General features: G+C 38.5%; 1 protein-coding gene across 1 annotated transcript; it reads right to left on the bottom strand.

Annotated features, from left to right (window-relative positions):
* Positions 1-408: 408 nt before the first annotated feature.
* gal3st2 (galactose-3-O-sulfotransferase 2) lies at positions 409-6410 on the bottom strand. The gene is made up of 4 exons (XM_053321220.1): positions 5939-6410; positions 3416-4229; positions 672-846; positions 409-544 (listed from the first exon to the last, which is right to left on the bottom strand). The coding sequence occupies exons 1-4, from the start codon at positions 6356-6358 to the stop codon at positions 409-411; spliced, it is 1545 nt and encodes a 514-aa protein (XP_053177195.1). The 5' UTR covers positions 6359-6410.
* Between the last annotated feature and the right edge of the window lie 6071 nt (positions 6411-12481).

Raw genomic sequence — 12481 nt, 5'->3', positions numbered from 1 at the left:
TACTTATCTTCCAATGATGTACATCAGTCTAAAAATACCAGATTGATATAATCTTTTCTAATTCTAATAATATCAGGGGGCAGCACAGAGTCAAAAGTTTATGACAAAACTTAAAAACAAACATGGCGACTGTGGAGGAGATATTGATAATGTTCCTCTTGCATAAAAGACAAAAACGATATGTTTAAAGTTTCTAACCAACTCGTAAAACCTTTCCTCAAAAAGTTCCTCCATTGTTATTTCTTCTTCGTGTCTCACTAGAGCTACATATCGAGTAGTGACAGCAACACTGCCCCCACGGTTTCCGGTGGCACTGCTCTGTCCGTATCCGTAGATGTAGATTATGGGCGGGGCTGGACATTTGTAGGCAGCCCCGCCTTCCCGCAGGCCGCAGCCGTTACCCACTCTTCACAAGCTGCGTGTCTGGGTAGAGGCCATCACTACCACCCTCTGGGGGGAACCTGTAGAGGTGGTGGAGGAGTACAGGTACTTGGGCATAATTTTTGACAGCCTTCTGAGGTTTTCCGCCAACACTGAGGAGATCCTGCCACCGGAGACAATATCTGCTCAGGAAGCTGAGCATTTTCATTCATCTCCTGGTTTTATTCCTTCAGCCTGCAAGATCGGACACGTTTATTAAACAACACCAACAAACAATCTGCACTGCTCACAGGATCCTATACGACCCCTCACACACTCTACACTCAGTGTTTGAGTGGCTCCCATCAAGCTGCGCTGTCCACGCTGTAGAACACAAAGGAGGAGGGCCACCTTTGTGTCCACAGGAGCAGTCCAGCTCCTGAACTCTGACCCATCCCTGTCCCAACATCACTGCAACCCGACTGACTGAATGCACATAGCACACAACACTTCAGCATGAAGCACAGAGTACTTTGACTGTGACGGTCACTGAAAATACTGACTATAGCACTTTATATGATTTTATGTTGTTAGATGTTCAGTTTGTCCTTTTTAATGATGCTGCTCCTCATGCCTTTTAAATTGCCCCTCAGGGACAAATAAAGTGTTTTGAATTGAATTGAATTGAATTGAACTGAATTGAATTGAATGAAGAATCACTCACCGTGACAATGTTTCAGTGCTTTCAACATGGTTCAAATACAGTGCAAGTGGTGATGCTGTAACTGCAGAAAGTGGTGTGTTTAGTGTTAAAATAACTACTAGCACAGCATAATTGATCATTTTACTCACATTGTCATTATGCAAGCTAGTGTATTTTAACCATAATACAGCTAGTGTATCTGTTTCTAGTATACTGTATCTACAAGCAGGACACACAAAACTGATACTGAGACCTGTGAACCCAGAAGAACTGTGTTTACTGCTCTCAGTCTTACACTCACTGTTTATTACAGTAAACATTCAGCATACAGATTTATTTTACTAAAGAACATGAACAGTGAAGAAAAGAAACAGTGATATTTTAAGATCATAATAAATCATTTAATGAACATTCTTGAACATCTTTTATTTTGATCAAAGCATAGTAGAAAACATAAATACAGTTCTCATTTAGTATTCTACCTCTCTGAGGTATTGAAGTAAGATTGCTTTCCTGATAAATTACTCTATGGTAACTCCATTCTCAAAACTAATTTCACATGAGAAAACGATAATGACAGACCATCAGCAGCATTGTTGTAACCTAACTATATTCTTGTCCTAATCACCATGATCCAAAAGAAGTATTTAAGCTTCACAAGACAAGGAACAATAATGTTGAATGCAGAACACAGGCATAGAGAGTCTTCATTCTAATTAATCAGAAAAACACATAAATCTCATGTTAATAAATCAGAAATAACATTTGATGGACAGATGAAGATCATAAGAACATGTAACAAACAGATCACGCTTTCTCTACCTTTTAGGCCTCACTCTATTTTGGTTTGGTATTTTCCAAAAATGATCTTAGGCAATTATTGTGAAGAGTAAAGATTCAAGATGTACTGTTGTCCATCCATCAACACTTTGGTCCAGGTCAAGACAACTCAACAACAATTTTTCAGATTGATCAGTTTTTCCTTTGTTGGTCCTTTTCAACCATGACCACAATCTCTAACCAAGCTGTTTTAGTTTCTAAAATTTAACCAAATCTTGGTTTTAGAGGTGGTAGACAATGAATATGAAAGAAAACACAAACAGAAAACACTCATACTAGTTGTTTTGGAAGGCAGCAACATGAACAACTTGTTTTGTCATGTAAGGTGGAGGACTTGTTTCACAGAGACAAGAAAAGGGTCAATCCTGGAGCATTGAGCGTTTCTTGTGCACCAGATTCAGGACAACACAACTATTCCTTTGGTGTCACCACCAGGCCAAATGTTTTACTTCTACAGAAGATTGTCATTATCTGATGGCAGACTGTCACGGTACTTTAATGCAAAGGTGCTCGAGAACTGTGGGCCCCTATTGACATCGAATCAATCTCCCCTCATTTTCTGTCTTTCTTCTTTATCTAATAACGACAACAATGCCAAAGAAATACTTAAGATTGCAATGTGTAGGATTTAGTGGCATCCAACAGTGCAGTTGCAAAGTGCAACAAATTACCACCCACCAAAGCTTCTAGGATAATCTATACTTGATAACGTGAAAGACCAATGTTTGGTTTGTCCATTTTAGGCTACTGTAGAAACATGGCAGTGCAACATGACATGCTTTGTGGAAGAGGATCTGTTCACTCCCTATGTAGATTTACAGGGCTCATTTTAATGTACCAAAAACACAACACTTCTTATTCTCAGGTTATTATATACACCTATTAAAACATACTTACAAATATTATATTCTATTTCAAGTGTGTGCTGCTAGATACCACTAAATTCTACACACTGCACCTTTTAAACATTTTGACACAGGGCTACCAAAAACTAATTGTAACACAATGGACCTGGGGACCTTTGGGGTCCCTATAGCTGTGGGGCCCAAATGTGTCTTGGTCCCCTGGGGCAGTTGCCTGCTTTGCCCAGTAGTTCTCCATTGACTACTGCCACCTACAGGAACACCTTTACATGTTTAACTTCACTTCTATTAAGGCTCTAAGAATGGCAAAATAGTATGTAGTATGTTCCATCCAGCACTTTCAGACCCTGCCACCTCTAGAACATATCAATGGCTAGGCATTAGATGGAAAAACAGCTTCCTCTATGAACACATAATATCAGAATGGTCCTGTCATTAGTACAAGCATTCATTCCAGTTGCTACTCATGGCATTTTCGTCCTGTTTCCAGCTGCTGTGTGTGGTGACAGGGCACTTGTGGAGGCCTTTTGGTTCTTGAGATTTGGGAGTTTGTGTCTTATAAACTGTCTGTGATGAGATTCCCTCACCCAAACCTTTCCCAGTGCACCTGTTCTGTCGACGCGTTGACGCTGTAGAGCAGCCATCCTACTTGCTTGTCTATGCTTAGCAGCTAGCTCAGGGAACTGCTGTGTGTACAGAAGATCAGTGTACTGTAGTTCTGGAGTTATTAATCTCTGACATTTAGTTTTGGTTTGTGTGTCTATGTGTGGATTTAGGTTATATCCTTGGATAACAGCTGCTCCATATTGGAATGGCTTTAACGCTGCATCTTTTATCTGGGAAGGGTCAACTGCACCTCCATCTTTCAGGCAGGTGCTTGCCAGCTTAGTCTGTAGTTCTCTTAACTGAGATACTTCCCTCTTCATCTGCTCTTGCCCAACCAGACTATCCACTTTATGCCAAAAGGTGGTGTTAAAGTGCAGATATATCTTCCAGTCTAAAGCATTCCATCCCTTGATTTTCTCTGCAGTATTAGGTGAAAGTGGGTGACGAGTTCGTTCACTGCGACTGTTGAGCTTAAAGGAAACCACGTCATCCAGGGACCAGCAGAGGGCGTGCTTGAGCAAGACCATAGATTCATCAAAGTACTCAGAAATCAGAATGAGTTGGAAGTCCCGTTCAATGGCTGCAATAGCCATACTGACTCTCTCCTCCAGGTCTTCAGCACCAGCTCTAATGTTGTTGTCAAAACCAAAGTCAAAAGACAGAATGTTGTGAGCATAGTGGTTGTTGGTCACTGATGAGTTGTAGTTCTGAGAACTGTTGTCTAGGAAGTCATCCAGGCTGTGAGTCTTGTGGAAGGCTTGAATGCTCTTGTAGTAAATGAAGATGGACTCCATCATGGCCACAGGATGCCTCAGGATAGAGAAGTAGAAGGTATCTGCTGGCATCACCTTTGCTACCTGTGACATTAAACAAGAATAACACAAATTAAATCATATTTATAATTATATGTTTATAATTCTTCAAGCAGATGATGAAACAGTGTAATAAAAATTAAATTAAATTAAATTATTGTTCCAGACTTAAATAACCTAACAACTATTACATGGATTGCCTTTTCTTTTCTTTTTTTGTACAGACAATCACAGCCAAAGAGGATGATACCATACTAAGATCACTTTTCCTCTGGCAGGTAAAACATTTCATTTATTCAGTCAAATAGCCTGACATCTACTAGACAGATTGGCACAAAATTCATGGTTCCCCATTTCGTGATCCCTTGACTTTTCTTTGTGCCCCACCATGAGTTTGGCAAATGAGGTTCAGAGTGAAATATTTGAACCATACTATGCCATTACATTTTCTACAGATATCCAGTGTGGTAAAGAGTAATAACCTTGATGATCAACAAACATGTCAGCTAGTGCTACCTAGTGCTCAAAATTTGAAGTTGTCAGATACTTTGGTTCCTGACTCTAACTAATTAGAGCCTATAAAATTAATTCACTGCTTCTGTTTCCTTTGTGCCTTCTCGCGTTTGGGGTGAGTTCCTGAACATAAATTTCACCACTGCTCAGGATGTGGTAGAAAAGTGGGAGTGGCCTGCGGCTAGAGCGACAACAGCAAATGTGTGCTTCTTTTACCGATATATTTATCGATAGCTTTTACATTTCTTATTCAAACAACGCACTGCACTTACTAGTGCCCGTAGCAAGACACCTGGAACATTTGAAATCAATCAGATGAACGGTTTGAGAGATATGTGAATAACAGACGGACAGACAGACGGACAGACAGACAGACAGATGTTCCTGTCATTTATAGATAGAAGATGTGGTACACATATTTAGATAAACACTGAAAGGAAGTTTGTTTCAATATGTAGGTGGCATTTTGATTAAGAATGTCTTGAATGTGTGTTTTGCTGTCATGTTATGCCTTAGTCCATGTAAACTGTCGGCACAGTGTTTGTGCCTGAACAGCAGCAGCCGGTGTGTCCTATTCTGAGGGTCACACTTGGAAGTGGAGAGCTGGTCAGAGGGTTGGGAGCTGGTCTTATGTATTGTCTTTTTGCTCCATTCTGTCGATCTCCCTACTGCAATTACAGTAGGGCTCTTTCATTAACAATATTACAATATTATTGATGATACTGACGATCGTATAATGTAAAAGAAAAGATACACTCAGAGATATTTGACAGTCTCAGAAAGGTTATAATTCTACTTTATGTTTATAATTGAGGATGAAGTGGTTTGTGGTGGTCAACTGGAGTTCATTATATTGAAAAGTGGGTAGACGAAATATTAGGAGCACTTCTGAATTGCACAGGTGTTCCTATTACAGTGCTTGGTGAGTGTATATTAGTGCCAATTTTTCCATTGTTGTCTGTCCCACAACTGAACTGCACTATGATGTAATGATATGATTGTCACCTTTTCAGTGACCTATCTGGTTTGTAAACCTTGGAAAATGGCAGACCCTTCAACCAAGACCCACATTTAGCCCTTTCACATTTAATTCCTGAGGTTACACAATTGGCCCATTTCCACTTATTATCCATTTAGCCTACATTAACTCATTTGGAGCCCACATGGATATGCATACAGTGCAAAACATGCATGACAACAGTTAAAGCATACAACGTATATCTTTTTGTAACGAGGCTCACCTCAGACTTTCTAAACCTCATGTGGTTGCACATAATGTGGAACTCGCTCACACTTCTGCTGTTGACGCCCTCCACGAAATGTGAAGCGAAGGAGAATGGGTAAAACAACTGGCTGTGTTTGTTCAGGGGGAGGGCAAAGGTCAAGTTCCTGCTTTCACCATAGCGATACAGAATGTTTAGGATGGTGCTACTTGCTGTTTTGTGCGTCTTGAGGAATACAATGTGAGACTTTGGCTGACAGGTTGCTTTACTTCTGATGGGAGCCTTGAATAAACTGAGTGGAGATGGGGTGTTGAAGAGCTTTTTGTCTTTGCCTTTTCTAGTGCTGTGGGGGACCAAAGAACCTGGCAGTCTAGAACTCAGTTTGTTTCCATGGTTGGGCTGAAGCAGCTTTCCAGCTGAAACTTTTGCTGCCTCCATGTGAGAGGCTGTGGCCAGGTTAACATATCTTGACAGGATATCATTTGATGACTTTCCATATTCCTCATTCAGATTATGAATATCTGTTGTTCTGTAGGTCTGTAGAGTCACTTGTTTCACTGCCAGTGCAGATTGAAAGTCGTCCCAGGCATTTTGCAAAGTAGGAAACAGGTGCTGTTTACTAACAGTGAATCTCAGATGTGGGAGTCCCGTCAGCTTGTCATTCCTGGAAGAAGTTATAAAGGCAGTAAGTATGATGCAATATCATTTACAGCATTGTAATATTTTACAGCTGACACTGCCAAATCTTTTGGGTCATGACCTGATTTTTAGATTTCAAAATACCAGAAGACTAACTTGTCATCATGTCATGTGAATGAGAGTGTGGTTTACATAGAAAAATACAAAAAGGTGATATTTTAAATCAATGGTCTTGACTAGAGTTGGATGATTTCCTGTTATTCTAAAAGCCTTACCTCTGAGGATTGTATCATCCCCTGGAAACTAAAACTATAACTATGAATAATTAAGGAGGCACATTGCATTCAGTGGTAAATAGACTGTGTGCATATATTGCTTTTTGCAAGTGTTAAACACCTCTCATTCAACCATTAACACACACTCACACACTGATAGCAGGAGATACTATAGTAGGCACTATGTCTATACAGGGGTACACTAATGCCCCGGGCCAAACAGGAGTATTAGTGTTGCATTTTCAACTCAGTGGGTAGACAATGCCATAGTTTTTGCTCAGAGAAAACTGATTGTTCAAATGAGGTTTTGCTCAATACAATGTGTAGCAATTTCATCATTTTTTTATATAAAACCTCGTCTGGGCACCTCCTCCCTTTTTGGTTAGAAATTGTTAGTCCCATGAGGAGATGCTAACTCTTACTCAATTTAATCAATGAATCACTCTCATAACCGCAAGTTCTTGTCCCAGCAGCAAACTCTGTTTTGCTGAAACCACAACAACAGTTTGTTAAAGTAAATGAAGACATTTATTTAAATTTAAACATCTTGAGGATACCTGATAAAACATAAGATAATCAAAAAAATAAAGAATAATAGGCCCTTTAATGATAATGGAATAATAGGAAATAATAAAGAAAGAGTATTTAACAGCGTGCAGTCATTTGAGTGTGTTGTTTGAGGAATGAGAGAATTGTTCTTTGATGTCTAGTTGTAAATTTATAGCGATAATCTGTATTTGATATGTATTTGTTGCCACTCTGTACTTTGATTCAGGATGGAGGGCTGATTAGGCAACCAACTGCATAGGGGTTTTCTCTCTAGATTTTACACTCCAATTAGTTTACACTTATTCTAATACGTATTTTGCCACACATATGGGCTGAAGGCTTTTAAGGATAAGGAAAATACCTGAAACGTTTATCCAGATATCATACCGTAAGTATAATATATACAACTGTATTTCAATATAATTTACCATTGTGTGATAATTTTATGAGGTTTGAAAAAGCGTTTTGGATTCAGGATATATGAACAACAGTTTCAAACTGTCTAACAACACATTTCAATCTACAACTTGAATTATTCTACTATAGTCACAGGAAACATTATATCACATCAAGAATCATATCATCATAATCATATTTTCTGGTCCAGCAATAGCCCCCTTCTTAAAAAAAAATAGTATCATTAGTGATCTTAACCTAATTAAGAATTTTAGACCTGTGCCATCTTACACTGTATAGAAAGTGACAAATATACAGTGATTGTAAATGGAAGAACATTTAAATGATTTAGTCAGCTTGACTTTGATGAGAAGTGTGTGTGAGTCTAACTTTACCTGGCCTGACGGGCAACAAAGGTCTGAATGGCGATGCAGACCATGAGCAGGATGAGAAGAATCCACAGAGAGTGACGCCTGCTGAACAGCACTCTTCTCACACACCTGCAGGTGGGTGCACAACACACACACACACACACACACAATAAGATACAGTTATATATATACGTACATATATACGTATATAGTATATACACGGTTGCCAATAAAGTTGGAATAAAATATTTTCTATGACACGACAATGTGATCTATTCTTGATAGATAAAGTGTAAATATTCTCAAAATTGTATTGATCAGTCTCATCTCAAAAGGTGATGACTGATGTGTATAAATAGAAAATAGAAAGAGGAATGTGTCTTTAAACTAAATTATTCCAACTTTATGGGCGACCGTATATACAGTATATAGCAACTACTGTCCTTTTGATCTGCATATTTACTATATTTATACAATCAGTGTGTAACATTTAGGGGGATCTATTGGCAGCGATGGAAGGATGATGATGATGATGTTGATAGTACAGTATGTTTTCACTGGTGTATAATCACCTGAAACTAAGATTCATTGTTGTTTCATTAGCTTAGAATGAGGCCTTTACATCTAAATAGGGAGCTGCTCGTCTTCAACAGAGTCCACCATGTCGCATGGGTTTCACAGCCTCCCACATATTTGAAAGGAAGGGGTAAGGGCAAGGGTTACCTCACCACTAGATGGCACTAAACCCTACATGCTGGTCCTTTAAGCACCATGCAGTTTTTGTTTTGGAGTAGAATCTTCAAATGGATGAACATGTTGAGAGGTTTTTTTTTCATCACCGAGATCCTCCCAACATATTATGAGGTGATTTTGGCAGCAGCTGAAGATGGATGGCAACCCTGTGTGGAGACTTGGTTCAGAGTGGAGGTAATAACAGCATGAGAGAACACCCTGTAACCTTTTGCTGTTGCAGCTCTTCCAGAGACTTGTGCTGCCTCTGGGTGAAACAGTATATCAAACTATGATGAGATGATTTTTCCATTTTAGCAGACAAAATAAACCCATAGTCCCTACTCAAAGAGCTTTGCCAATGACTTTTCTCCTTATTACCACAGTTACATACACTGCTTTGCCTCAAATAAACAAACTCATTCATTGACGTTTTGATTTTTCGTCTTACTTTTGTTTTATTTTGTGTTGTCTATTTGTTGTTGTTTTTCACAGTAATTTTAATTAAAGACTGTGGACTGAATAATTGAGTAGTCTAATTGTATTTTATTAATAAAAAATATCTCTAAGCTACAATTCTGTTGAGATGTTACTGGCAATAAGCATATTACTCAACTGATTATTTTAACTTATGTTCAACCTGAAGCAAATCAAACTCTTTAAAAAATTAGTCCAATCCAGGTTTAGAAGATACAGGTTTACAGGTTTGGCAATAATCAGAATCTCTGGAATGTTCAGTAGACATGTTCACTCTCCAGAATATTGCTATTGGACTTACAAACCCCAGATACGTTTAATGAAAATGCTCAGTTCAGTACCAACATTTGCATGTTGTGCATAACAAATACTGTGATCTCTTCATTTTAAATAACATTTGTGGTCATTCTTAAATACAATATTGCCAAGAGTATTTGTTACATAAACTCAGATTGTTGTCATCATATTTAATGCCAAACAGGCAGAGCAGGCAGCTGTCTCAGGGCACCAGACACCCTGGCTCCTTAAAGTCTCAATTTTGAAATATGCACCACTAAACTGCAGTATAAACTGAAATGCTTGAGGTCAAAGGGGTCTTCAGTCACATAGACAGAAATTATAGCATTAGGTGACTCAGAGAAACTCAATTAGGCCTAATGTGTCCAAGGCCACTAGATTTTTAAGCTATTTTTTCTTAAATTAAGCAGCTACTAATATACTTGCCACTCACCATTGTTTAATAAACTCATAGTACAGCCACTAACAGAAATTAAATTTAAAAATCCAAGGACCCTTCCAGAAAATACAATTGTATAACAAGACACATACACACACCTGGCAGAAGCAGCAACATCCATACTTTCTGACAACATCCACTGAAAATGTGCAATATAAATAAGCTTAGATAGCGTACTTTTGATTATCACACATCAGAAATGAAAACATTGATTCAATTATTATTAGTAGTATTGACAGAGTTCAGTCTGTGTCATCACTCGTCCTCATGTCAGTTGTTATCGAACTGACATTTCAGAAGAATGACATCACTGTACAGAGTGTCATGTAGGGTAATGTCTGTACAACACAATCCTCTATCTTGTGATATATGTCACTGGAGCTTAAAATTATGTCCACCACATCAACAAATGATGGAAAGTCCCTCTGCAATGAGGTGTTTAAAACTGTGTAAATTCTGCATGTTCTCTATTGTCCACAGCTGGTGAAATAGGGGTGCTGACTGGTTGTTTGAGGACTAAATTACAGCAGCAGCTATATTTGTCTACAACAGCTAAATTCAAACCTTCCATAATGTTGTCATAGAGATTAAATAAAGACTGTTGGAGCTGCAGAGGACAAGATATCCTAACTTTTAGTCTCTGTGGTCAAGCAACACTGGACAATAATGCAACTACAGTATATAGTCTCTATTAGTTAGACACTAACTGCCTGTGAAATGCCTACATCTTTCAAATTATATTTGTACTTTTTTGTACTGTTTTAAACTTGTAATCTGAAAAAGCCCTGATGACATGACAGGATTGTTTTTTCTTCACATCTTCAGAAACAGCAATGTATACATGATTTTCACTACACGATGAAGCCTACAAACATTCAATGTAATGTGATACTATAAGCAGTAGGGGTGCAACGGTCCGTACCTCGGTTTTTGGGCCACAGTTTCGGTACATGTTTTGTGCGTAAAGAGAACAACTTTTTTTCTTCCAAAATTATCTCTTTATTTTGCTTGTCAGCAAAAACTGCATTTCGCAGTAAACAAATTCCAGTATCACTGGTGTACTGAATAATATAATACTTTCCTTTCAAGTTAACAGTAACTAAACACAACACTTTCAAATGATAAACTGCCTCTTATTCCTTGACTACTTGTATACTCTATACAGTAGTATGAAATATGTAATTGAATGTTATCCCTCAGCAAAATGAGAGAGACTGGCCACAAGCAGTACCAGACTGCCTGACCATCAATCAGCCATGCAGTATATTTCAATTAGGGTTATGTGCTAACCACAGTACTGAAACAGTTCTCCTCAGGGTGAACAATGACATATAATTAGGAAATAGTGTTAATGTTCTGTCCTTGATGCATGTGCTGTGCATGTATTGACAGGTAGATAAACACCTCACTCCAATCCAGACTCTAGATACAGTTTCCCCAGGTTTATTGACAGAAGTAAAGGGTGAAACTAAAAAGGAAAACAGACGGAGCAATCAAAGACATGTATATTACATCTCTACAAATGTGTAAATATCAAAAATGTTGCACATGTACCTAAAACATACTTCTCAAACAATTACACGTCATACATCTTAACCAAAAAATAGCATGGCTAATGACAACAGTATGCTAGAGAGAAATGTAAATTAAATGAATTCCTTATGAGCAAATAACTTATATTTTACCACATGAATAACGATACATGGAAGTAAAATGCATATAAACATAATAATACATACCGACGATGCAACCTCAAACAAGATGTAAGCCAGAGCAGCTAATTACAACATGAGCTGAGCGTCTTTTTGTTAAAGTATATTTTTTCGGGCTTTTTTTGCCTTTAATGTACAGGACAGTGGAGATAGACAGGAAATAGGAGGCAGAGAGAGGGGGAATGACACGCAGGATAAGACCACTCGGCTCGGGATTTGAACCGGGGTCACCTGCAACGAGGACTGTAGCCTCAACACATGGGGCGGGAGCGCTACCCGCTGAGCTATGCTCAACCCCAAGCTGAGCGTCTTTTTTACCTGCTGCACCAAAAAGAGTCAGCAGGTGGCAGTGTTGCACTCCTTATGCTCCTATTTATACATAATACATTTAAATGAACTGCATTAAGTGTTCTTCCCTAAATCAAACATTAACATCTTATCACAACCAAAACAGAACAGTTAATGATGAATTGTCTGCATTAATACTATTAGATTAGAGTATTAAAGTGTTGGTAAGTTTATATCTAGAAAATTTGACATCACAGTTGCAGCTGCACAGATGCCTCTAGACCACAAAACCCTGAAATACAGCGTATAATTATTCTGATGACACAGTCATACTTATGCCCAAGAGACATAAACCTTGTTAGGTCCTTGCAACTCAACTGGAATTCTTG

Source organism: Scomber japonicus, chromosome 6 (genome assembly GCF_027409825.1).
Source record: "Scomber japonicus isolate fScoJap1 chromosome 6, fScoJap1.pri, whole genome shotgun sequence".
Classification (NCBI taxonomy): Eukaryota; Metazoa; Chordata; class Actinopteri; order Scombriformes; family Scombridae; genus Scomber; species Scomber japonicus.
Note: the sequence above shows the minus strand (reverse complement) of the source record. Positions and strands in the feature narration are given on the sequence as shown.